The sequence below is a fragment of the Dama dama genome, chromosome 29 (genome assembly GCF_033118175.1).
Source record: "Dama dama isolate Ldn47 chromosome 29, ASM3311817v1, whole genome shotgun sequence".
NCBI lineage: Eukaryota > Metazoa > Chordata > Mammalia > Artiodactyla > Cervidae > Dama > Dama dama.
The window spans coordinates 64,026,907-64,054,641 of record NC_083709.1 but is presented as its reverse complement, the minus strand read 5'-3'; the positions used below and the strand labels follow the sequence as shown (position 1 = coordinate 64,054,641).

General features: G+C 42.8%; 1 protein-coding gene across 1 annotated transcript; it reads right to left on the bottom strand.

Annotated features, from left to right (window-relative positions):
• Positions 1-265: 265 nt before the first annotated feature.
• LOC133048771 (serine/threonine-protein kinase Chk1-like) lies at positions 266-9,883 on the bottom strand. The gene is made up of 3 exons (XM_061132531.1): positions 9,880-9,883; positions 2,808-4,125; positions 266-793 (listed from the first exon to the last, which is right to left on the bottom strand). The coding sequence occupies exons 1-3, from the start codon at positions 9,881-9,883 to the stop codon at positions 688-690; spliced, it is 1,428 nt and encodes a 475-aa protein (XP_060988514.1). The 3' UTR covers positions 266-687.
• Between the last annotated feature and the right edge of the window lie 17,852 nt (positions 9,884-27,735).

Here is a 27,735-nt window from a genome sequence, read left to right as displayed (position 1 = left end):
TAAAGATAGTTAAGCACTAGAATTTATGCTCAACTTCTATTTGAAAGACCAATCATACATATTAACTATACCAGAAAAAAACATACCTACTTGCAATTTTAATTATTGTTCAAAAACAGCTTTAGGTACCTGGTCAGGCCATTTTAAGTACAAATCTTGGGGTATACATTTTGAAGCTGGCTTCACTTCAGACTGACTGATAAATTTACTGTCCCACAAATAACAAGGTTTTTTTTTTGTTTTTTTTTTTTTTTTTTTTTTTTACTAATTTATCCATGTGATTAAGTCAATGTGCAGGAAATATGTACTTTTTGGATGGAACCGAATGTTTTGGTAGAATGGGACAAGAGTATAATTTTTCATTATATTGGTATAAATGCTGGTAAACTCATGTAACCCCAGAGCATGGTTTCCACCAGGAGGGTCTCAATTCAGATGCTAAATGCACATGAAGGACTATCTAAATGAATTCTATCCACCCTTTCCCCAAAGTTTCACTTACAGTTAAGATACAGATATTATTTGTATGAAGAATATACAAAAGAATTGGAAAATGTTTGGCTAGAGGGAAGACAACTCTTCAGGGACTATTGTTTGCAGTTTGCAGAAGAGATAATCTTCTCTAGGAAGAATAATGTCCACATAGCAGCACTATATTCACCAGGAATCCCAGAACCAGTGGATCTATCATGTGACAGGAAGCCAAACCTTCTGGCTGCTCACAACATCACTCAGCTTCCCCTTGATCTTCAGGAAATGTCTCTTGAATTCCAATCCATCACCCTTAGAAAGCTGGAAGTCAATGAATATAGTAAAGTTGCAGGATATAAAATTAACACACAGAAATCCCTTGCATTCCTATATACTAACAATGAAAAAACAGAAAGAGAAATTAAGGAAACAATACCATTCACCATTGCAACAAAAAGAATAAAATACTTAGGAGTATATCTACCTAAAGAAACAAAGGACCTATACATAGAAAACTATAAAACACTGATGAAAGAAATCAAAGAGGACACAAACAGATGGAGAAACATACCGTGTTCATGGATTGGAAGAATTAATATTGTCAAAATGGCTATTCTACCCAAAGCAGTCTATAGATTCAATGCAATCCCTATCAAGCTACCAACGGTATTTTTCACAGAACTAGACCAAAGAATTTCACAATTTGTATGGAAATACAAAAAACCTCGAATAGCCAAAGTAATCTTGAGAAAGAAGAATGGAACTGGAGGAATCAACCTGCCTGACTTCAGACGATACTACAAAGCCACAGTCATCAAGACAGTATGGTACTGGCACAAAGACAGAAATATAGATCAATGGAACAGAATAGAAAGCCCAGAGATAAATCCACGAACCTATGGACACCTTATCTTTGACAAAGGAGGCAAGGATATACAATGGAAAAAAGACAACCTCTTTAACAAGTGGTGCTGGGAAAACTGGTCAACCACTTGTAAAAGAATGAAACTAGAACACTTTCTAACACCATACACAAAAATAAACTCAAAATGGATTAAAGACCTAAATGTAAGACCAGAAACTATAAAACTGCTAGAGGAGAACATAGGCAAAACACTCTCCGACATAAATCAAAACAAGATCCTCTATGACCCACCTCCCAGAATATTGGAAATAAAAGCAAAACTAAACAAATGGGACCTAATGAAACTTAAAAGCTTTTGCACTACAAAGGAAACTATAAGTAAGGTGAAAAGACAGCCCTCAGATTGGGAGAAAATAATAGCAAATGAAGAAACAGACAAAGGATTAATCTCAAAAATATACAAGCAACTCCTGCAGCTCAATTCCAGAAAAATAAATGACCCAATCAAAAAATGGGGCAAAGAACTAAACAGACATTTCTCCAAAGAAGACATACAGATGGCTAACAAACACATGAAAAGATGCTCAACATCACTCATTATTAGAGAAATGCAAATCAAAACCACAATGAGGTACCATTACACGCCAGTCAGGATGGCCGCTATCCAAAAGTCTACAAGCAATAAATGCTGGAGAGGGTGTGGAGAAAAGGGAACCCTCTTACACTGTTGGTGGGAATGCAAACTAGTACAGCCGCTATGGAAAACAGTGTGGAGATTTCTTAAAAAACTGGAAATAGAACTGCCATATGACCCAGCAATCCCACTTCTGGGCATACACACTGAGGAAACCAGATCTGAAAGAGACACGTGCACCCCAATGTTCATCGCAGCACTGTTTATAATAGCCAGGACATGGAAGCAACCTAGATGCCCATCAGCAGATGAATGGATAAGGAAGCTGTGGTACATATACACCATGGAATATTACTCAGCCATGAAAAAGAATTCATTTGAACCAGTCCTAATGAGATGGATGAAGCTGGAGCCCATTATACAGAGTGAAGTAAGCCAGAAAGATAAAGAACATTACAGCATACTGACACATGTATATGGAATTTAGAAAGGTGATAACGATAACCCTATATGCAGAACAGAAAAAGAGACACAGAAATACAGAACAGACTTTTGAACTTTGTGGGAGAATGTGAGGGTGGGATATTTCAAAAGAACAGCATGTATACTATCTATGGTGAAACAGATCACCAGCCCAGGTGGGATGCACGAGACAAGTGCTCCGGCCTGGTGCACTGGGAAGACCCAGAGGAATCGGGTGGAGAGGGAGGTGGGAGGGGGGAACGGGATTGGGAATACATGTAAATCCATGGCTGATTCATATTAATGTATGACAAAACCCACTGGAAAAAAATAATAATAATAATAAAAATTAAAAAAAAAGAAAAAAAAGAAAGCCGGAAGTCAACTAAGATCTTCTCATCCATTTCTACCAGATTCACTTTGAAAATCAGCTTATTGTTTCTTCTATCAGTTGTTGATACAGTAACCTGATTCATACAACTTTTCTTCCACTGATAGCCCAATTTCTCACAAGTCTCTTTCAGGCATTGGTAAGATTTGTCTGCATCCAATTTGGTAAAAAATCGTGTCATTCTTTTGACTAAGCGCTGCCAGGGGTTCTGTGAGGATCCTGGAGTGCCAAGCAATTGACTATTTAGAAGCATGTGATCAGGACAAGTGGGCTGGGAAAAGCTGATCCCTTGCACCAGTTTGTCAATGTATGAAGGGCTGGTGTCCCATAAGAAAAGGCCTGTCCGTGGTTCTGGCTGAGAACTGGAGTACTTCACACTTTCTTCACTAGAAGCACAGTTTACTGGAGAGAAGTCCAAGTTGGATTGAATATGTTTAGAGAATCCACCAGGAGACTCTGATACACCACTAGAAGTAGCCCGGGGCCTCTTTGCCCCTTTCTTGAGTGGTTTGTTGTACCATCTATCTTTCTTGATGTCTGGGATGGTAATCCTTACTGATGGGTTCTCAACTAAGATTTTATGTAGCAGAGCTAGAGGAGCAGAATCAATTTTTTTCCAAGGGTTGAGATATGTTTTCTTTTCTTTCCAATCACAATATTCCTGACAACTATCACTAGGCTGGTCCCATGGCAATTCTCCAGCCAACATTGCAGTAAGTACTATTCCACAGGACCAAACATCGACTGGCTCTGCATGAAATTCTTTTCTCTTTAGAAGTTCTGGAGCAACATATGGTAAAGTACCACACATCTTGTTCAACAAACGTTCCCGATTGTTATGCCGAAACACGGTTGCTAAGCCAAAGTCAGAGATTTTGAGGTTATCCCTTTCATCCAATAGGAGATTTTCTGGTTTAATATCCCTGTGAGTTATTCCAATACCATGCAGATAAACCACCCCTGCCATAAGTTGATGGAAGAACCTCTGAGCATCTTGTTCAGGCATGCCTATGTCTGGCTCTATTCTATCAAAAAGTTCTCCCCCACTGCAGTACTCCAAAAATAGATACTGGATGTTGCCTTCTCTTCTGTGACCATAAAATTTCACTACATTCTCATGATTTAACATTTTGTTGATACAGATCTCTTTCTTAATATTTTCTGGACAGTCTATGGCACGTTTCATATCCACAATCTTCACTGCAACTGCTTCTTCAGTTCTTCTATTCACAGCAAGTTGAACTTCTCCATAGGCACCTTCTCCCAGGGTTTGCACCAAGTCCCAGTCTTCCACAAAGGGCACTCAGCACTATATGATACGTTAAACAACAGTTTTACAAAACCATTCTTCCTAAAGTTTATCAAAATCCCATGGTGTAACTTAGTGAGGGCATTTCTTTGCATCATGAAACAAGGTGGTGGCAATCCAGCAAGCACTAGGCTGATAACGTCCAGTAACTCAATAAATATGCAAACAAATTACAGAAGTGCTTCTTGAATTTTATTAATAACATCCACATAAGATATTTGGAGGTGTTGTTAAAGTGCATATTCTGGTTCAGTAGGTCTGAGATGGAGCCCGAGACTCTGCGATCCTAACATGCTGCTTGTCCATACTACTTTGCATCAGTTCAGTTCAGCTGAGTTGCACAGTTGTGTCTGACTCTTTGGGACCCCATGGACTACAGCATGCCAGGTCTCCCTGTCCATCACCAACTCCTGGAGTTTGCTCAAACTCATGTCCAGTGATGCCATCCAACCATCTCATCCTCTGTCACCCTCTTCTCCCACCTTCAGTCTTTGCCAGTGTCAGGGTCTTTTCCAGTGACTCAGTTCTTCTCATCAGGTGGCCAAAGTATTGGAGTTTCAGCTTCAGCATCAGTCCTTCCAATGAATATTCAGGACTGATTTCCTCCAGGATGGACTGGTTGGATCTCCTTGCAGTTCAAGGGACTCTCAAGAGTCTTCTTCAATACCACAGTGCAAAAGCATCAATTCTTCAGTGCTCAGCTTTCTTTATAGTCCAACTCTCACATCCATACATAACTACTGGAAAAACCATAGCTTTGACTAGACAGACCTTTGTTGGTAAAGTAATGTTTCTGCTTTTTAATATGCTAAGTTGGTCATAGCTTTTCTTCCAAGGAGCAAGCGTCTTTTTATTTCATGGCTGCAATCACCATCTGCGGTGATTTTGGAGCCCTCAGAAATAAAGTCTGTCACTGTTTCCACTGTTTCCCCATCTATTTTCCATGACTTTGCATAGTAAGGACTTAGATCACCTAAGGAACCAGTTGGAACTTACTGGTTCCCACCCTAGGGTGTCCATCAGAGTCACCTGCAGAACTTTAAAAAGTCCAGATTTCAGGGCTTACCTTAGATTTGGAGGTGGAGCTTAGGGATCAGTATCTTAGAAAACCTCCCTAGTTATTTGGATAAAGCTGGTTCAAGACAGGGTGTGTGTGAGGTTCCTTTCCTGAGACAGTCTTATTTGTCACTCATTCCAGATGTAGTTTTGATAGGAGCAGCACAGAAGCCTGCCTAGAGGGTGGCCTGTCTGTCTTGCCCTTTGTGAGAATTATCCCCTGACTTCATAGCAGACTTTAGGTAGCAAGCTTATCCATGTCACTCAAAGTGGGAAGCCAGGTTGACATCACCACCATCTCTCTGCCCTTTATGGGCCACTGTGGTTGTTTCTAGAAGGAAGGTATTGATTTTCCATAATCCACTATAGATTTGCTCAAATAAATATATTGCTAACTGCATAATATTGCCTGTCAATGAGTTTATCTAGTAACTTACTCAACAAACCTATAATTGAAACAGTCATCATGTTTGTAATTTTGTTTCTCCCATGTTTAACTTCTTACATAAAAATCACATAAGTGATACAGCAGCTGTTTTATTCAGTGTGGACAGATTAATTATATTTGCATGAGGTCCATGTCGGACTCTAATTGAGAAATATACTGAGTAAATACCCACATGGACTCACGATGTAAGGTTTTCATGGAAACTGAAAAACCCATGAGCTGTCAAGGAGGTCCACATCCTTCGGGATATCTAGTTCATGCAGAGAGCAATGTGTGACATTGCAGGACATGTCAGTTTATCCTCTGGTAGGTCCAGACCAGCAGCTCACATGTGCCAGCCTGTCACTTAGAACTAGCTCATGCTACTGGTATCTCCATATGCTTGTATTTGAGAGCAGTAAAACTCTGGCTTTTGAGTTTTAATCAGGCATACCTAATTTCCACATAAAAATTGAAAGCTAGCCATGCTAGTATGTGGTGGGCAATTTCCATCTCAAGTGCAAATTTACTTTCCACAGACATTGCTCTCCAACAGGTTTCTGAGAATCCCACGTAACAGTGATGTGTAGGACAGTTAATGAACAATTCTTTGACTAATAGATTAACTGTGACTTTGTAACAAGCAAATCAGTGCCTATTACTGGAATACATTCTGACTGTCAGATTTTATTTTCCTGTTACTAGAGTTAGAATCTGTGCTGCAAAATGCAGTATGACCTGGCCCCCTGTGGTAGGTCTACTCCATCGTGAATCAAGCCTTGATTTCTCTAAGGTGCTTTTTGTATTTATAATCCCTATTATGATAACCTGCTGAGCTAGTGGGTTGTGTAAATGCACAGTACCGCTGTCCAGGAGTGATTACAAGATGAATAAGTTTTACCTCTTGGCAAAAGATGAGAGTGTCTCCATTTTCCCTGTCCTCTCTGCCCACTTTTCCTTGGCTGCATTCTAGGAAGCTCCCTTTCTCCTTCGCCCCAGGCACGAGTAATTACACACATCAATGTTAAGGAAAAACTATGAGCTAAAGTTCAGGACCACAATGATACTGATGAGCACCATTTAGTTTCCTATTTGGAGTCCTTTCAAGTTGATTTTTCTCTTGACTGCAGCTGCCCAGCATATGTGGTTCACCCAGCCACATAGCATTTCCTCTTCAACAGGGACCTTTCGACATTTGAGAGGTGGCTGACCTCTTCATGTTTCCTTCCTCCCCAGTCTCTGCTGTTCCTTCTTCTTGGTCCTCTTATCTCCCTGCTTCTTGCTTCTTCTTCCTCTTCCTCCTTCCCTGGTGACAGATAGAAGCAGGAGTCTGGCACCTCCAGGGTCAAACGCATAATGTCCTGGTTTAGCTCCTGTTTGATTCCAGCCCTGTCCCTTGGGGGATGCTGCATTATTGTTGTGACCTAGCCTTGTAGCACCGCAGGTAAATGGATCAATTCAGCCTTCAAATCATCCTATGACCTGTCGATATGAAATTCTAGCAATTACTGAAGTGGGAAGGCTGGGAAGTGGCTAAAAACATTCCCTATTGATCACTTTAGAGTATGATGAACTTGTTTAAGAAAAATTGATCCAACACATTGATTTTTTTTTTATCAGAGAATCTCATGAATGCAATTTAAGTCACAATATTTCTTGCCTTGCAGTATTTTCTTCACGAGGAGAATCTGTGAGGCAAACCAACCAATGAGAAATATTGAGAATAGTTTCTAAGCACTCTCCCACCTGCCTGCTCAGTCATTTTAGAAAATGCTTTTGTATCATGCCGGTTATTAAATGGAAGGTCTCCTGTCCTCCGTGTTTTGTACATTTAACCCTCTCACAAACCTTTTCTTTAACAACTCTCTCTTTCTTCCATTCCAACACTTGTACCCCTCTTAAGTCCTAGTTGGAAGTTTCTGCTTGAGGAGCAGTCTCTCTGACACAGCGTATGTGTTCTCATTTATTTTGTGGAGAATAGGTTTTGGAAAATGAGAATCTTAAGTATGGCTAAAGATAGCCCTATATCTGGATATTTCTGTGAACTACTTGGGTAGTGGTGGTGATGAATTGCAAATCCCAGGGACCAGTTATGCTCTGAGCAGGGTCATTTCTATTACACAAGCTTCTGTGTCAGCTAGAACTTTCCACTTGAAAAGGTGCCCCCAGTCCTTACCTACTTCTAAACATCTCTCCCATGCACCTCTATGGGCTCTGTCTGAGTTGGCATTCTGTTAGGGAGTGGATCAGACATTTCAAATATGCATGATCAGCAGCAGCACTTTGGAAACTTCCAAAAAGGTCCCATTCTGGACCTTTAAGAATTTTCCACAGTTTGTTGAGATCCATACTGTCAAAGGCTTTGGCATAGTCAATAAAGCAGAAGTAGATGTTTTTTCTGGAACTCTCTTCTTGCTTTTTCAATGATCCAATGGATGTAGGCAATTTGATCTCTGGTTCCTTTGCCTTTTCTAAATCCAGCTTGAACATCTGGAAGTTCATAGTTCATGAAATGTTGAAGCCTGGTTTAGAGAATTTTGAGCATTACTTTGCTAGCGGGTGAGATGAGTGCCATTGGGCCGTAGTTTGAACATTCTTTGGCATTGTCTTTCTTTGGGATTGGAATGAAAACTGACCTTTTCCAGTCCTGTGGCCACTGTAGAGTTTTCCAAATTTGCTGGCATATTGAGTGCAGCACTCAAGAAGAAAAGGTGTGGTACATATATACAATGGAATATTGTTCAGCCATAAAAAAGAAGAAAATTGGATCATTTATAGTGATATGGATGAACTGGAGCCTATTTGACAGAGTGAAGTAAGTCAGAAAGAGAAAAACAAGTATCGTATATTACCACACATATATGGAAGCTAGAAAAATGATACCAGTTGACCTATTTGCAGAGCAGGAATAGAGGTGCAGACATAGAGAACAGCCTTGTGGACACAGTGGAAGACGGAGCTGCTGCTGCTAAGTCACTTCAGTCGTGTCCGACTCTGTGCAACCCCATGGATGGCAGCCCACCAGGCTCCCCCGTCCCTGGGATTCTCCAGGCAAGAACACTGGAGTGGGCTGCTGTTTCCTCCTCCAACGCATGAAAGTGAAAAGTGAAAGTGAAGTCACTCAGTCTTATCCAACTCTTAGCAACCCCATGGAATGCAGCCCACCAGGCTCCTCTGTCCATGCAATTTTCCAGGCAAGAACACTGGAGTGGGTTGCCATTTCCTTCTCCAACGCATGACAGTGAAAAGTGAAAGTGAAGTCGCTGAGTCGTGAGAGGAGGGGCCAAATTCAGAGAGTAGCATTGACATATATACACTACCGTGTATAAAATAGCTAGTGGGAAGCTGAAGTGTCCGCAGAGCACCGAGCTAGGTGATGGCCTAGAGGGATGGGATGGGGAGGTGGAAGGGAGGGGATATAGGTATACGTATAGCTGATTCATGATGTGGTATAGCAGGAACTAACACAGCATTGTAAAGGAATGATATTCCAATAAAGGAAAGAAATAGGAGATGAGAATGTTGCCCCCAGTTGTAGTTTATCCCTTGATAATTTCTTATTAGCATTTTGAATTTGAATGTACATGTGCAGGTATTGGTTGATGAGATGAAACTCGTCGATACAAAGTCCAATAGAGAAAATATATTTCCAGAGCAATTTCCAGAGAAGGTTATACTGAGGGTCAAGGGAAGGACAGGAGACACATTTGGCACCGTTTGGTGTTGGGTCCAAGAGAAGGTCTCCTGGTGGAGCTCCAAACATGTGTCACAAAGGAAGAAAATACACCTGTGCCTAAAAGTTCTACTGGCTCACTGTGGTAAAGCCCACACCTCACTTCTCTGATGTGTACCGAAGAAGCCAGTTTTCCTCCAATCTAACAAGCTGTGTTGAAAGTTGAAATCCATACCCAGGCCTTTCAACACAAGAATTCAGGGGCTGTGTCTTTAATAACTTTGTCCAGCCTCACAGAGAATGTTCTAAAGTAGTTGAACCACAAGTGAAATGCAGGTTGCTTGCATTCCAGAATACTTCCAGGAAATCTGTTCCCAAATGATTTTCCATTCCATTATCTCAAAGACTTGCTTCCAAGGGTGAAATATTTAAGCAAATTTGCTGCTTGCTTGGTGAGTCTGAATAAGCTAAGAGGTAGGTCAAAAGAATCTTGTGCAAGTCACTGAAACTGGAGATGTTGCAGGTATTTGGCAAATAACCTAAGTTTCAGTGCAGTCTAGTAAATTCAGTTTTTAACCATCTAAGACTTACTCATGGTGGTTACCTTCTTCTTTGGGCTCCTGAAAAGAAGACTGGATTGGTTGCCACAGTAGTTCTTAGTCTTGACTGCATTTTATAATCACTAGGGAATTTTCACAAGGACTCAGGCTTGGTTCCCCGCCCAGAGATTTTGACTTAATTGGTCTGGGGTTGGGTCTGAGCATTCTTTCAAAAACTCTGAGGTGATTCTAAACTATGGCCAAATCTGAAAACCCTTAAGGAAATGGCAACCCATTCCAGTGTTCTTGCCTGGAGAATCCCATGGATGGAGGAGCCTGGTAGGCTGCAGTCCACGGGGTCACAAAGAGTCGGACACGACTGAGTGACTTCACTTTCACTTGGTTTATTTAGATTTGAAGATAACAAATTGAAATTCTGCCAAAGTTTGATATCTTAATTTAATTTTCTATCTGTCCACTTGTGGACTTCTGGAGAAGGCAATGCACGGCAAAGATGGCAGTAGGTTTGCCAAATTTGGGGAAAAAAAAAAAAAGGCCTCTCATTTCAAGTACTTCTCAGATAGCATGTGGGTTCTTTTCAATATGTGGCTCTGCTTTCAGCAAAATTGTTAATTATAGATCATAATAAGCTGTTAGGAGGAAAACACACACATAATTTGAAAGTGAAATGAGGCACAGTACATAGATAAAGCAATTGTTTGTTTAAGAGGTGATTAGCAGCAGCAAAACAAGCAAACTGATACTTGAACCTGAAAGAAATTACTCCCATTCAGAATTGTTGGATTCTTTGGTTATTTGGGCCTAATTCAAAGGTATGAGTCTGTTGCTGTCAGCTTTCCTCCTCTCTGCTTGTGATGTAGGGAAGGTACAGTCTATGACATCCCAGAACTAAGATGATATTAAAAGAATAGCCTGTCAGAAGGAATAAGGAAAGGAAAGTGTCTTAGTTTCTCAAAGGAGTACAACTGAGATTTAAATTGTTCTGAGCTATGATAAATTATAAGGCTTTAAAACCACTGTAATCGCTGAATGAACAAAACAGTTTGCCTTGGGTAATTATGCCTTTTTAGTCTTTTTCACTTTCAAGTTATTTCCCCCTTGAAATGTTACACTCTGGCTCTGTGTGCTGTGTCAAAGAGTGTTAATCTCAGTGTGAAATGCTGGGTTTGTCTTGAAGAGTAAGTGAGCCTAGAAATATTCACAATTCAGACCAAGTTAGGTGCAAACACAGTTAATGTGCATTTGGTGACAATAGCTCCTGAATCACACCTCCATCTGGGGTAGGATGGGGTGAGGGTGAGGTGGGGGATCATCCACTAATTTCACAGGAGAGTTTTACTGAAGTGAGTAATCTCGGGGGCTCAGCCTCGTTCCTGGAAATTCCCAGGATGGTAGCTTCCTGTGGAATAGATGCCAGTTAATGAATAAGGGTGCACAGGCTGAGGATAAATAACCATGTTATTAGGGGAGATTGCAGCGCTCAAGATGGGAGGCTTAAGAAGCAACCAAGGTCAACAGAAAATCCTTAGCTTTTTGTTGCCTGATAATGCATTCAAATTCTGCAACCCACATTCTGCAACCCTCACTTGCTAAAACTGAGGAAGGGCCTGACTGGTACTTATGAGAGTCACCACTGTTCAGAGCCCAGGTTCTAGTCCCAAGAGCACCATCTGATTCCAGGGTTGGCAGCAGAATGTGAGGCTGCTCAGAGTGACTCATCTGGTATTGTCTTTGGAAAGTTCCAGCAAGAAAGCCTCTATCTGGTCTCTTGAGTGAGAAGGTGGAGGTAACTATCAGCATTGGTGCCACCACATTATGAAGTCGCCTGGCTATCTGGGGTAACATTCCACTCCATTGAGGGCAGATCCTGTCCCTTCCATTCTCCTTGGAGATAACAAGTCCACATGGTTAGGCACTTGGATCAGAGCTAACAGGTACTGAGCAATTAGTTCATGCCTGACATCATTCTATGCATGTCACTTGTGTTACCTTCTTTAATAAGTATCCCATGAGGTAGGCACTTTCCTTCTCTCAATGTTACAGAAGAGGAAAAGGAGACAAAGAGTGGTTGCCCAAGGACTCAAATAATGGAGCTGAATTGGAAGTAGGCAGTCTGACTCCAGAGCACTTAGAATGAACAGACAAGTTATCAGCCTTCCGAGACACAAACTCTTTCCTCTCTCTCTGTGCCTCCCACCTGCCCCATCCTAGCTCGCAGCTTTCCTACAACCCCAGGACTAGGGGCAGATGACCTAGTACTGAGCCAGTCTCCCCTCTTGGCCCAGGAAGAGGCTCCAAAGTACTTGTTTCAGAAAGTCTTTATCTGACAACGTGCCTGTCTTTAATTTGATTTGTGCAGTACTGGGGTTTATGGAATTGTTCCAGAGCAGAGGACTTAAAGGAGAGCCTGTAGGTGGTGTTGTGACTTCCTTTGTTGTTATTGCTTAGTTGCTAAGATGTGTTCGACTCTTTTGTGACGCCATGGACTGTAGCCCACCAGGCTCCTCTGTCTACGGGATTTCCCAGCAAGAATATTGCAGTGGATTGCCATTCCCTTCTCAGGGGAATCTTCCCAACCCAGGGGCTGAACCCTTGTTTCCTGCATTGCAGGCGGATTCTTTACCGCTGAGCCACCGGGGATGTGACTTCCTTAGATGATGTCATAAAGCATCCTCTCCAAAGGACCTTGCCTGATCCTTTTGCCTGGCTAGTTGTAAACAATACGACAGACCAGGGGATTTATAAAGCCTAGCGAGATTGCAGCTGGGGCTGCAAATGTGTAACCCAAAAGGAAGGGAAACAAAGTGAAGTCTGGTACAGTTACCTGGAGATATTAGAGAGGTCAGCAATCCTATAAATGTAATTGGCCTTTCGAATTAGCTGTGATGGACTCATCAGCCTGCACGTTTTATGCAGCCTAACTGGCCAGACTCAGCACAGCATGAATTATAGCCCTCTTCCACACTGAGAAGACCAGGCCATTTATTTTGAATCAAACCCTCAAGGTGTATTCCTTGATGCAGACTCCGAGTGCTGCCTTCATGTGGGGAGCTGGTCTTAAACCTGATGTGAAGTAGCCTGGTTTTCTAGCAAGACCAGCTCTTGCCTCCTGTTTACCATCACTGGTTCTCAAAATGTTCCGTCCTTTTAGCTCCTTCTGTAGCTTGTTTTGAATCTACTTCTGTCTCCTCCTGCTCCCCCCTCCTCCCGCTCCCCCCTGTTACTAATGAGCCTCTCTGGGTGAGAGACTGTGACATCTAAGGGCCTCTGGGAGCAGCAGAAAAAACCGTCAGTCTGTCCACAGAGGAGTCCCATGGCACTGACCGTTTATCTGTGGCCATGCGGGCCCCATAAACAAAGCAAATCTGGCCGACTCTCCCTCCCTCGGTGGCTTTTGGGCCTGTGTGAGTGCATTTCCCAGGATAGTTGCAGGAGACACCTAAACTTGTCTTCATTATGGCTCTGACTCATAACCCAATTAATGGTGTCAAGAAGTGAAACATGGTCCCCAGGCCCAGCTGCCTTTTGAAAGCAAGTCCCAGCCTGTTCAGAGCAGTAACGAATGGTGCTCCAGAGAGGGCGGCTCAGGATCTCTTCTGCCCGCCAGAAGCCGGGGGAGGGCTACTGAAAGGCAGTGTGCAGTGTCAGCTCTCAGTTTTGGGGTGTGAATGCACTTGGTCTCAAAACTGAGGGAGAGGGAGGGCAGGGAGTGGGAGGGGAAGTGAAAATGTCCATTTCTTTCCTGACTTTGGAGAGAGTTCTCCTGCCTCACATGCTCTGGGTTTCTCAAGTTTAAGGCGGGTCCTTCTGTCACCTCCAGGTCTGAGGTTCTTTAGGAAGAATTTCCCTGTTCACAGCGACCAGACACTCATTTTCCCCCTCTGGGGTCTGTATGTGGGCTGTTCATCTCATGTCTTTCCTTCCAACACTGCCGCTGGTGTGTGGGGGAAAGGCCAGCCTCATGTGACCATTTTCCTACTTCCACTTGTAAGGCTGCCAGGGCTAACGCCATGACAGGCAGCCTAGATTAGGAGTAGGCCTGGTTTTCTGGGGTAACATGATTATCAGGCCACCTGGAGCCAGCCAATCAACATGCGCCCAGTAAGGAAAAGGGAACCTATCAGGGGAAAGCTGAAAAAGCCCGCAAACGCCCAAGTTTGAAAAAAAGCCCGCGAAGGTTTGGGCCAATAAGATTGCTTTGCAAACATGTAACCAATCTGCTTAAGCCAGCTACCAACTGCTTATTCACACCCTATAAATTTGGATAACAGCGTGGGCTCAGGGCTCTCTGACCCTGCACCACTGCGTTGGTTGCGGCAGGAGCCCTGACTCGAGTCAGCAATAAACTTCCCTTTTTTTTCGTGTTGCATTGTCTTGGAAGCCTTCTCTCTTCCCGCTCAGGGATTCGGACATCGGGCATAACACACTCTAGAGGTAATTTTGTAAATTGAGGTGTGCTAATTTTCCAGTGAAGGGCACTGGGAAGGACTCTCAGTGAGACCAGGATGTACAGTTCCTTCAAAGACCCGACTAAATGCACACAATTTTTACAATGGGCTTCCCACGGCTGAGTGGTCAGGCTTCTTTCTAGGAAGCCATTGACTGCTTTCCGTGGACGTCAGACTTCTTCACGGATCGAATGCAGAGCCCCTTTCACAGCACTAATGAGGGCTGCCATGGGTGCCACAGAGAGACAGTAAGAGTGTCCCTGATCCTCATGGCAGCCCTTCCAGTGACATTTCTCAGGTGAGCACTGTTCTTCATTTTGAAGGAAGGCAGAGGGAGACAGGACCATGGCTAGGCTTCGCCTCGAAAGGAATCTGGGAGCTAAGCTGCTGGGTCCTGCAGTTAAAAGCCCGTCTCTTGGAACTACTTTCTCACCTCTTGCAGTCACCTCAGGATTTTTAATATCCCAAGTGACCTGAGTCTTACTTCGCGTCTCCAGGAGAGAAGGCAGGATCTCCAGGCGGTTAAACCTCCCAGGGTGGGGTTCAGAGGGAAGAGGGACCCCAGTGGCATGACCCAGACACATGCAGCCTCTCAGGTCTCCTCCCAGGAGTGGACTGAACCCAGCTTTGCCAGGATTCTGGGAGATGACAGCCTGTGGTGGTAGGGAGGCAGCTGAACACCACACCCCTGCCTTTCCTTGGGGATCCTTTTCTTCTGTTGCAGCTAAATACTGCTCAGTTGAGAGCTCTCAGGAAACAAAACAATCTTTGTTGTTTAAGCTGAAATCATTCCCATGGCCGATTGTCCCAGTGGTTCTATTGTTAACAGTACTTCCTCCTTCTCTTCCTGCTCCTCCTGGCTCTCTCCTCTCCCCCTGCACCCCCTCCCTCCTCCTCCTCTTTTTCTGCTCCTCCCACTCCATTGCCCTCTAAGATTCTGAATCACGACACTCTGAAACTTGACAAACCTAACAGAATCTTGCCAAAGTGAGAGGCCCCAGGGAATTGGTACTAAAACTAAAACAAGAGCCAAATTCATTTGGAAAGGTTTTGAGTTTCATGGGAAGGGTTTGGTGCAGTGAGAAGAGAGAAGGAAGAGACAGCCCAGCTGATGGTCTCCTAGATGGTTGCCCAGGAGGTGGGGCCATGAACTGGATTAGTGATTGTTCATGGATTTTAGATTATGGATATCTCTGAGAATTTCAGGAGCCTGCACAGCGACACAAGGTTTGGGCTTTCAGTTGGGTTTTTCTGAGTGCTCCGTCCAAGGGCTAAGACTCTAAAAACTTCCAGCTTCCTCCCCCTGGCTTTATATATCTCAGTTAGAAGCCCAGTGGATGCATGTCCTTAGGAGATAATGCCCATGCCACTTACTGACTTTGCTGGGATGCTTGAGAGGGACAGAGGCACTACAGTAAGTACACTAGGACAACACACATCATCCGAGATGGTCCCATATGGCCTTTCCCTGCCTACTGTTGTCAGGGAGTTTGGTAGCAAGATCCAGGACTGGAAAGTGGGTTCTACCATGAACTACATAGAACTTCCGGGTGACCCCCAGCTTACCTAACTATAAAAATCTGAGAATTTGCCTAAGTCTTTGTTGCTTCTTTGTGTGCTGGTGTTTTGATTCCTTTTATCATTTATATGAATGGAAGAAAAAGTGTTTTGGGTGACATATTTTGCCTCCAATGCATTTGTTGCAGGAAGGGGGACCTCTCCCCCCCCTTTCAGGGCCAGAAAGTGGACTCTTGTCTAACACTCAGCAATGAATTATATGAGGAGACACATGTGCTGACAAAGCAAGAGATTTTATTGGGAAGGGACACATGGGTGGAGAGATGTAACGGAAACCAGGAGTATTGATCTGCCATGTGGCTTGCAGTCTTGGGTTTTATGATGATGGGATTAGTTTCTGGGTGGTCTTTAGCTGATCATTCTGACTCAGAGTCCTTCCTGGTGGTGCACCATCACTCAGCCAAGATGGATGCCAGTCAGAAGGATTCTGGGAGGTGATCAGACCCGTGGTGTCTCTTTTTGACTTTTCCTAAACTCTTCCAGTTGGTGGTGGCTTATTAGTTCCCTGTTCCTTACCGGGATCTCCTGTGTTAAACTCATGCAAACGGTTACTAGGGAGCCAGGCCAGCGTGGGCGGTTTCAATCAGTGTGCTTCCCCTAACAACTCCCCCCTGAGAGACTTCATACTCAAGATACTTCTTGGGAATAGGGGCAGAGGTCTCTTTCTTCTGTAACTTTTTCCTGCTGTGCATGGGTGTAGGCCTGCCTAGCAGAGCAGAAGTCTCTCTTCACCTGATCTAAGGAGAGGTATTCTGTGCCTGAAACCAGCATTCACCCTTGTAAAAACAGCAATTTAGCTTGAAACTCTCAAGGAGTTGGACACCACTGAGCGACTGAACTGAACTTGAAACTGTTGGCCCCTGTCAGAGATGAAATAGGCCAAACAGGAGGCCTAAAAGGATGGTCATCACTGGGCCCCAGAACAAAAGGCTGAGGGCTGCAGGGTATGTGACTTTGTTCTGATTGGTTGGTGGTGAAGCAATAGAGCAGTGGTCCAGGAATCTTGTGCTCAGCCTGAAGTTACCATCCTCCACCTGGGTGGGGGCCCCAGTTCTGCAGAAGAATTCAAAGATATTGTTATGCAGATTTTTTGAGTAGGAACCAGGACCCTGCCTCAAGGCTGTACCACTATTTGATTGTTCCTCCTCTGTTTGTATATCCCCTCCCTTCCCTGATTAACAACTGTTTGAATCTACCCTTTGGAACTCAGGGAAGATCAAGGAGGCTGAATGAAGTCTATATTCTACAGACAAGAAATGGAATACACAGAACAGATCTGTACTCCAGCATCCCACGGAGTCCTGCACAGTTTTAATTCAGGGAACTGGGCAACTGTTACTGGGATAACTTCCTGTCAAAATGGGGCATAGGACTGCCTCGGCTTGGAGAATAGACACAGAATTGGAGGTATTCCTGATTTCCAAGTCATATATCTGAGTCTTGTGTGATTAACATCTCAGTCCCTTGGTCTGCCATTTTGGTGTAACAGACCCAGTTCGAAGTAGTTGGAGGAGTGACAACTGGAATTTTAACAGAGAAAATATATCTCATTTCTTTTCAGAAGAACAGGTCTGAAACCCAGTCTGGACCTGGCACTATGGGGAGGCTTGCAGCCAGGTAGCCACTTGCCTAGTTTTATAAAAACCAAGATTGCAGCTACTAGCTGCCAGCAGACATTGTTTTTAGAATATCTGATGGCATCTAAGCCTAACATGACTCAGAAAACTCAAGTGTTTAGCAATACAAGGTCTAGTCTGAAATTAGACCCATAGTATCACCTAGTTATTTCCCAGTATGTCTGAACCATAGCTACTCTATTTTGACTTTTAATTGTAAAGTTCTCTTTAATAGCCAAAGCAGATGTCACCATTAATAATGTCAGTGTTTTTCTAAGTATGAGAAGATGCAAGAATTGGGACTCATAAAATCTTCTCCTGAAAAGATCTAACTATCTGAAGGCCTGTTCCGCCAGTCTTTCCCAGAGCACAGAGTGCCTCATTCCATATTTTCACCCTGAACTCCTTTCAAGGGTGTTGAAAGTCGGCAGCTGCAGTGGCCATGATTTAATCTTTGTAGAGGTAGATGGCAAGTGTCAGTTTTCAGTTGGCAGAGCCCCTTTTTTGGTCATAAACTTGACCATGATTTTGAGGGGGGCATTTCATGACCTTTTAATCCAATGGTGCTGAGAATGTCCATTTTCAGGTTCTGGCAAAGATTTCGTTGACAGGCCTATCAACAAAATTTGTTAACTTAATGTGCTATTACTGGACTAGGCCATACAGCAGTATCCAAAATTCTCTAGATCACCTGTCTTATTAGTCTCTTGGTCCAGGAAAACATTCCCTCTTGTTGTTTCTTCCCATATCTAGAGTTACACAGTTACCATCATCGATCTCATATGGAACTATATATTATTTTATCAGAGGCCTCAGTCACCATTTGGCCGTGTAAGAAACAGCAATTTTGTAAAACAGATGACATACAAATAACATAGCCAGCAGTATTAGTAAAGTCACAAGTAAGACTTAAGCTAAGAGCTTCCATTAGATGTAGCTCAGTATATCCCAGGTCATCTGGCTTAGTCTACATTGTATGAATCTTCATCTTCCAGGGAAATTATATATTGGCACTGTCTATAAGGCACATAGCCCAGTTTTCTAGTGTTACTAGACTGATTATCCTTAGTATGATTTAGTTGTTTCCAACATAGAGGAGACTTTAAACCTAAATTACCATAGCCTGATGTTAACTATATAAATCCATCCCATAATTGTGGGAGATTTTTTCCTTTGCTGAAACTTTGCTTGTTGCTCTGATTGAGCTTGAGTAATAGAAGAAAACTCAAATTTATGGCCAGAATCAGAGCAGGCATTATTAATTGGCCAGGTGAGGGGATCCCATCTAGTAATATCAATAATGACCTGAATATGACCATAGTTTTTTTTCCTAAAGTAAATTTTCTCAGGGCCAGCCAGTTAGAGCCTTGGAGTAGAGAAATTCACCAAGGTAACCCAGAACTAGATACTGGTAAATGGCCACAAACCCAACAATTGGATTGATTTCTAAAACTAGCATAGGATCAGGCCTATGATAGAAAAGTATTTGATTTATATGCAAAGGTCTAAGAAGTCAAGAAAACATTATAAATGATCATATGAATCAGGTCCAACATCTTGGGCAAGCTGTCTACCTCTGATGTCTTCTTCTCGTCCTGGTGTAGTGCAGTTTCTCCTCTGTTTGAGCGTCATTTTAAGGTGAGATCAGGTCAGCTGTCCTCTCTGTAGACCAGTCCAGTGCAGGGGCCTTTGGAAGTGGGAATTAATCTAAGAGTCAGTTTCCCTTCTATTTCACTGTGCATGAGCCAGTTAAGAGTACCTGGTAGAAAGGTCATCCATCCAGGTTGGAGACAGCTTCTTAAAGTATGTCTTTTTCCAGTCCTGGTTGCAGCTCATAAGGCAGCTGATCTTCACCCAAAGATAGATTACTGAGATAAGCTTCAGAAACAAACTTAGGGTGTTCTTTAAGAATTCAATTAAATTTTACATTAACATCACAAAACAACAAAAATCTGTCCAGGAAATGAGTCTTACTAGATGCAGACTTCCATTAACAAACTGGGATTTAACATTTATTGAAACGTCTTTTTCTCCTTAAGATTATCCTCATTTGTATCAAATATAACCAAATTAAGGTTAATTTGTTTGCAAAATAGTTCTGCTCTCAGTAATTTTGGCTTGATGATTTATATAACCATAATTGATCATATACTTTTTGCATTGCCAAAACTTTCAGAGCCTCAGACTGAACTTTAAAATAAAACATGGCTGGGAAACACACCAACGGAGAGGGCAATGGCAACCCACTCCAGTACTCTTGCCTGGAGAATCCCATGGATGGACAAGCCTGGTGGGCTGCAGTCCATGGGGTCACTAGGAGTCGGACACGACTGAGCAACTTCACTTTGACTTTTCACTTTCATGCATTGGAGAAGGAAATGGCAACCCACTCCAGTGTTCTTGCCTGGAGAATCCCTGGGACGGGGGAGCCTGATAGGCTACTGTCTATGGGGTCACACAGAGTCAGACACGACTGAAGTGACTTAGCAGCAGCAGGGAAACACACCGAAGGTTCATCATCAATTTTGCCTAACAAACCTAGGTGAATTCTTCCCTTTTCAAAGTCTCAGAAATTCCTTGAGATTTCTGTACCTGTTAGTGAGATAACCTTCCTAACTCATCTGATAAAGTTACCAGAAACTCAGGAGTTTCCAATCTCTGGAGGAGTCAGACAGAGAGAAAATATAATTGTTTTGTTTATAATATATAATTTTACCAAATTACTGTCATAATTAGTTTGAGAGGAAGGTTTTCCCTACTCTCGGAAAAAGATTCAAACCCATAATTTTTAAGATAGAAACCATAAAATTTATAAGCCTATTTGCTGATTTGTTCAGTCCTTTTGTTAACTTTTGTGAAGTCATCAAGTTTCCCATTAGAATACCAGCACATATCAGAATGTTAAGAACTCCACATAATTTCTAGGATATCTATATTAGTACTATTTGTCATACATTATACCCTGAGAGGATTTATTACTTATTTGATAATTTTTCCATGTAATTTAACCAACCAAATAAACACAATTAGTTTAATATCTCTCTTTGGGATGTTTCAGGGGCCCTCTGAAGCAACCCAAAGTTAGCTAGAGGTCAAAAGAACTTCTTCAGAATTTGATTTAGGGAGTTTTATTTAAAAAAGAAAAATCAATCAAAAGGGTTTAGAACATTCAGTCAGATTTAGTCAATGCTGATGGGTATATCATTCAGCTTGCTGATATGTCTCAATGGGCATGTATACCAAGGCTCAAGGTCTAATGAAAGTCAGCTCTGCCATCTTGGACCTAGTTGTCTCTAACCAGTTTTCCTATGGCTGTGTCAATCCTAACAAAATTCATTTATCCAACTAACTGTAATCCAATTTTAGAATATCCTGATCATGCATAAGTCTTTCTTTTCAGTATTTTTTTCATACTTTTTTCTACTGAAATCACATCTTAGTTTTCCTAAAGTATTTTCCACAATGAGGTCCATTTCTTGTTGACAAACTTGTAACAGAACACAGTCTTATTTGACCTCTAGTAAAGCTGAGGACAATGGAAGTATTTTACTTATTGATGGTTCTAGAGATATGTTTATGTTACCAGGTATTAATTTAATACTGAATATTTCCCAGTTCACATGAACCTGGAATTCATTATTTAATTTAGAATTATTTGATTTGTAAGCACATACTTTTCTTTAAGCCAATTAAATAGAGCTTATTTACAAATTACTCTCAAAAATATTATCCAGAACAAAGACATACCAAGACATACACATATTCAGACAGACACAATGCAAAGTCTGGTTTCATGTTCTACTTAGTCATGAATTAGCTATTACAATATAAAATTCACTAGTTTATAAATAACAGTTGGAATAAATGAAATTTTAAAGGCTTCTTCCCATTTTTCCTCAGTCTCAGGAGTTAGAGATAGTCTAGATAAGTGTTCCTGAGAACCCTGGTCTCAAGGCACAGGGAATGAAAATCAAAGTCTAACAAAATGGCAGCAAGTCTAAACCAAATGGTGGCCACACAAAGCAAAATGGCCATCACAAGTCACAGCACAGAACACGGAGTATAAAACACACACACACAGACCTGGCAGTCCTGATCAGACCCTCCCTTAAATACAAGATTACAGTTTCTCAGAAAACCTCCTATAGACACAGAACGTCAGATCCAAGTACTAACAGAATAAATGAAAATGTCTCAGGTCTTCAAAGATTTCAAAGGGAGGAAAGGAAGCCAGGTTGAAAGAAAAGGGGGGAGGAGGCGGGAGAGGAGGGCAAAAGGGATGGCCTTACAGATGTCTCCTGTCACCTGCAGATACCCAGGCATTATGGGACTTTACCCTGGGCCTCCAGAGAAGGGAGGACTGGAACTCGGCCCTACCAGAAACCAGACCAGAACAGAACCAGAGTTCGAGTTCTCTGCCAAGAGGAGGTGATCACTTTCCAGTCAGCTCAGGCTGAGGCCCTTCGACCAGATTCCTGCATCCCAGACTGGGGGACTAGAAAAAAGGGTAGGATAGGATAGGAAGGGTTAAGGAGAAGAAAGAAAGGGAAGGGGAGAGAGATCAATAGTCTCTTGTTCCTTACCTTGTGGGGCACTCTGGCCAATTGTCCACGTCAGGAGGAGATGAGGGACGAAAGGGTCCCAGTTGCAGCCACTGGGTCTGGTTCATTGGCAGGCAAGCTGTTCCCTGAGTACCCCAAGTGGTCAGGATGTCAGTCGCAGTGGAGAAGAGACCCCACCAGAGTTGCCATTTGTTGCAGGAAGGGGGACCCCTTCCAGGACCTGAAATTGGGCTTTTGTCCAACACTTGGAAATGAATTGTCCAAGAAGACAAGTGTGCTGACAAAGCAAGGGATTTTATTGGGAAGGGACACCTGGGTGGAGACCAGTGGGGGAAGGGAACCCAGGAGGACTGCTCTGCCACTGGCCTTATGGTGATAGGATTAGCTTCTGGCTTGTCTTTAGCCAATCACTCTGACTCGAATCCTTCCTGGTGGCACATGCATCGCTCAGCCAAGATGGATGCCAGTGAGAAGGATTCTGCGAGGTGGTCAGACACGTGGTGTCTCCTTTTGACCTTTCCTGAACTCTTCCAGTTGGTGGTGGTTTATTAGTTCCCTGTTCCTTACCGGGATTTCCTGTCATAAAACAACTCATGCAAATTGTTACTAGGCTGCCTGGCCTGGGTGGGCAGTTTCAGTCAGTGTGCTTCCTCTAACACATTCACTCAGATATCTAGAGGGAAAAAAACAAACAAACAAACAAAAAAAAAAACACTTGGTCTTGTGAGAATAATGTAGTGCAAAGAACTTGGGAACTATCATATATGAAGTTATTTCCATTTCTGAAAAAAATGGGGCAATATTCTCAGGAATCTGATTCTCCTTGCTCCTAGTAACTGACCATGGTATTGAATACTAATTATTCAGGGAACACCCACAATTAACTCAGAGCTTCTGCAGGAGCATATCTGAAGGGCTGAGCCTCTTAACTGCATGGAAAAAGCAAGCCTTCATTTAAAAATATACCAGCTGGGAAGGTACTGAAATCCCAGAACTCCTTGACAAGGCCCAGGTATAGGCCTAATTTGGGGGAAATTCTAGCATCAGCAGTTCACTATTCATCTGGTACACCTCGAAGAAGGAGGAACTACAGACATTAAAGGCAGTGAGGGCTCATGGAAGGTGAGAATGAGTTCAGGGACAGAGTGCCCTGGACCCCGAGGCAGGCTTATTTGTGGTTGTTCTGGGTTTATCATTGATTTTCAGGATGTCCACAGGCAGATTCTTTTGACTTCTTTCGGATTTCATTTTCCCCTGCTGTTCACACTGATTGATAATTGAGACCAGAGCATTTAAACGGCTTCTCCAGTCTGCATTTCAAAGGTAAAGGGCATGCTGTGAAACTGGCAGTGGCATGTGGAAGAGGCAATGGGTGTTAGGAAGACACTGATTCCCATTCCTGGACCTCACTCGGTTTGTAAGAACCTGTACTCTGCTGCGCTGTGCTGCGCTGAGCCACTCAGTCATGTCTGACTCTTTGCGACCCCATGGATTGTAGCCCACCAGGCTCCGCTGTCCCTGGGGATTCTCCAGGCAAGAATATTGGAGTGAGTTGCCATGCCCTCCTCCAGGGGAATCTTCCCAACCGAGGGACCAGATCCAGGTCTCCCGCATTGCAGGCAGATTCTTTACCATCTGAGCCACCAGGGAAGCCCAAGAATACTGCAGTGGGGAGCCTATCCCTTCTGCAGGGGATCTTCCTGATCCAGGAATTGAAGTGAGGTCTCCTGCATTGCAGGCAGATTCTTTACCAACTGAGCTACTAGGGAAGCCCATTGCGCTAGAAATCTCTATTTTCTCATTGGAGAAATTTCTTTTTTTAATGTCAGAATTCTTTTAAAAAGAGGAAGCTATATAGATCTTATGTAGATTTCCCCAATGTGAAAAATGGTTTTATACACACACACACACACACACACACACATTTGTTGAAATACCTTTCTAGGCCCAAGATGGAGCTGATTCTCCCAGGATACATGGCTGCAAACCAAATCTTATAACTTTTATGCTGCTATAAATGCTCCACACAACCAGAAACCCAGAATATCCAGTTATTTGATCCTAAAACACCAGGCCAGCTCTGGGTTCTTTACTTACTTGTTTTTTCCTTATTCATTTTATATTTTTCTCTTCCTTGTTTCTCTTTCTTTATCCTATAAAGGCTTCCTGCCTTCTGCCTCATTTTGCAATTCTCTAGACCCTTGAGAGTGGAGACTGCCTGGTTCATTTAGTGTTAAAGTTTGTATCTCATAAATTGTCTTCTTTAATCATTTTAACATGTATAAAAAGCTGTTTGGGTTAAAGAGGGCTTAGGACCCAGAATGGCACCAGCTCAGGCTCCCTCCCCACCACCCCCTCCCCAGCCCTCCTTCACAGGGCCCAGTGAACTTCCTTAGCTTGGCCTCCTCTGGTGCTGAGGATGGGGCATACAGTAAGAGGTGCCATGCCCTAATCTGATGCAGCCTCTGCCCTAGGCCCTAGTCAGCTCCAGGGAGGAGAGGAGCAAGTGCTGGGCAGGAGCCCTTCCTCTCCCTTTGGATTGGTGCTGGTGGCCCAGGCCCAGTCCAGTGACCTCCAGTGCTGAAAGTCATGGAGCACCTCCAACAAGCTCCTTCCAAAATTTGGCCTTCTGAGTAATAGACATGGCCTTTTTGGATGGAGAACTAGAGCCCTCAGTGCAGGTAAACATTGGAGTTGTCGGATGATGTTGACAAGGAGCCAGAAGTGATGCTTGTCAGTCAATCAAGTAGTCTGTGTTGACAGAGGGCCAAAAGTGATGCTTGTCAGTCAATCAAGAAGTCTGGCTCGGAGTCAGCGCTACCTCCTGAGACAGCTACCCACCTCAAAGCAGGCCATCTCAGTTCTCTGGCCACCAGACCTTTTGCTCCCTCAGCAGTACTGGTGCTTAGTTTGATTGTTACCCAAGCAGGTTATCTGGGACTGTGAAATACGATTCTTGAAGGCTAGAGTGAAGCAAGTGGCCCTTGGGGACCAGACACCTTGGGTTGTAAATCAATCTCCGCTGTTCAGACACTCCTATGGTTAGACATTACAAGGTGAAGAGTGGCGCCCTTGTGGGACACCCTGCAGCGATTGCCATGTTAGCTGAGAAGATTGTGTTTCTGGAAACGATTGGATGGAAGATATAGAATCCCCTCTGGGGACTGTTTTGGACACGTGGGAACATCTGTTGGAAATGAGTATAGCTGGGTACAGGGAATGGTTTGGGGAGTAGCTTCTTTTTCCTTTTGTATGAAAAAGGAACAGATGCTTGCATAAAATATATTTCTTGATAATTCCTTTCAATACTTAATTCCAGTCCTACCCACCAGGAAATAAATGGTGGATTCTTTGTAACTGCTTGAATCTCCTTAGAGTCCTTAATAATTACGTCTTAATAATAGCACCCTTAATAATTACTTCTCCTAAAATTTCATTTTTTTAGGGTTATTTCTAAACAATCAGCTATAGTTTGGATTAATACTTGGGAGGAGTCACCAAGTGGCTTGCATTAATAAGCTGATAATGCAAGTCACTTGGTGACTTAGGCCACAGATTGTCCCATGATAGTACCTGAGAAAATCCAGATTTAAAATGTGCAGATCCAGTGTTGAACTTGAATTGTTCAGTTTGGGAAAAAGAAAACGTTCTGGAGGTGGGTGGTAGTGATGGTTGTCCAACATTGTGGTTGCGTTTGATTTTGATGCCTTTGATGAACTATGCATTTGAAAATGGTTGAGAAGGTAAATGTTATCTTCTGTAAATTTTACAATTATAAACATAGTGATTCAGGTCCTAGTTTTAGTTTTTAGGCTTTGCTCAATCCAAACCGAAGGTCCCTTGACTTTATTTTTAGACCCACAAGGATATGGCATATTTCATATCTCCCTGGACTACTTAGCTAACTTGTGAGTCTCAGGTTCCCAGATGTCAATTCTCATTTCTCTATCACATGATTCCTGCTCAACCATTTCAATTATCAGAGAGCAAAATAAAAGGAAAGCAATGTTTCCATTGCAGAAATTCATATAAAAGCTAATGATGTGAGGTTCCTGCAAAGATTTTAGAATCTGTGTTCACTTTGGAGAAGCATCGAGAATGTAGAATGGTGGGAGCTCCTCTCCCCTAATTGCCAATTCATGCACTACTGTCCTCCTGCCTCTGAGCCTTTCGTTTCATAAATGCTTGTCATGTCTTACCCGGGTCAAGGTACTGTGCTTTGAGAAGTTTAGCAGACTGATCCACCCTCTAGATAGAGGCTCTAGTGATGTGAGCATAATGAAAACGAAAGAATGGACAATATCCAAAAATAGACCCCTTCCTTAATTCTTTCAGTTACTCAATGATCCCCAACACACACCAGAAACTTTAGGTATTATGGGGTTTCAGAAACAGCAGAAATGCCCTCCAGGGAGGGGCATCGGGGAACTGTTTTCTGGAAGACATGGCACTTCAGGAAACTGGTTCCTGAAGGTTGTGTAGTATTTGAGGGGCATTCCACAAAGTGAGAATAAAGTAAAAAAGATAAATCAAATGGTATTCATGGGAAAGAATAGGCTGGATCACATGGGTCAGCTGTAAAGACCATAAGGGCTCATGGCCTTCTATAAAAGCCTGGATAGCAAATATTTTGGCTTTGTGGGCCATGTGGTCTCCATTGCAGATACCTGTAGGCAATACCTTAATGAATGGATGTGGCCATGGTCCCAATAAAATTTTATTTACGAAAACAGATGTAGGTTCATTTTGGCCCACTGGCCATAGTTTGCTGACTCCTGGACTAGCAAGTAAGATGGATGAAAGGATGCAGGAAGGAAGTAGTCAAGGGTCTGATCTGGGTGGTACTTGCACGCCAGGATAAAAATGTTTTTCCAAAGTAGCAATGAGAACACGTGTCTTGGAGCAAAGAGAATGTCTTGATTAGAACCATCCATAAATAACATCCTTCTCAAAGGAGACTCCAAGTTCTGTCTCTTTCAGAAGCACTTGTGGGGACTTTACGGTTCTAGTGGTATTCATTCACTATTACACTCAAATTCTTAGAGCTTTAAAAGTAACAGTATCAAACATTATAAATCGCTTGATCTTATCCACTAAACAAGGAAAGAAGAGGTGGTTATAGTTCCTTCCAAATTTTCTGTCTTGGGAGGCTGTAATAGATGAGAAAAGGGTAGAAGAATTAGCCAAGATTCTTGTGTTGGTCTCTTCCATGTATTCTACCACAGCTCCCTGGAGTGAGGCCTAGAATTTTGCAATACCTTCACTGCCTTGCAGATTGGAACACTTGTCTTTTCAACCTAAGTCCTCTGCTCTCAGGTCTCAAAGTCCTGAATTTCCAGTTTGACTTGTACTTTTCCAGGCTTCATCTTGCTTGACCTGTACAGTATCTAAAACTCCATACTCCTTCCTTCTGTTTACTTCCCTGCTTTGGATTTTGTGATATCACTTTCTCTTGGCTTTTCTGATTTACTTATGACTGCTCCCTCTCAGCTTCTTGGCTTGGCTCATGGATCCCAATCCAGGTGTAGAGCTGATGTGCCCATCTATTTGTGCAATCCTGTTAGGAAGCCCATTTGAATAACCAAGCTAAAGCCACAGCTTCCTTCTTGGCCTGTATAGTAGAAAAGGTGATATTTTAGTCTACTATCAGCATTGCTCCACTATTTTATTTCTTCACTTGCTC

What these genes read in the sequence shown, in the direction of transcription:
- LOC133048771 (XM_061132531.1), bottom strand. An exon ending in AAGATCTTAGTTGACTTCCG is followed by an intron (nt 794 to 2,807) that starts GCTTTCTTTTTT and finishes CATTGACTTCCA; the next exon opens with GCTTTCTAAGGGTGATGGAT.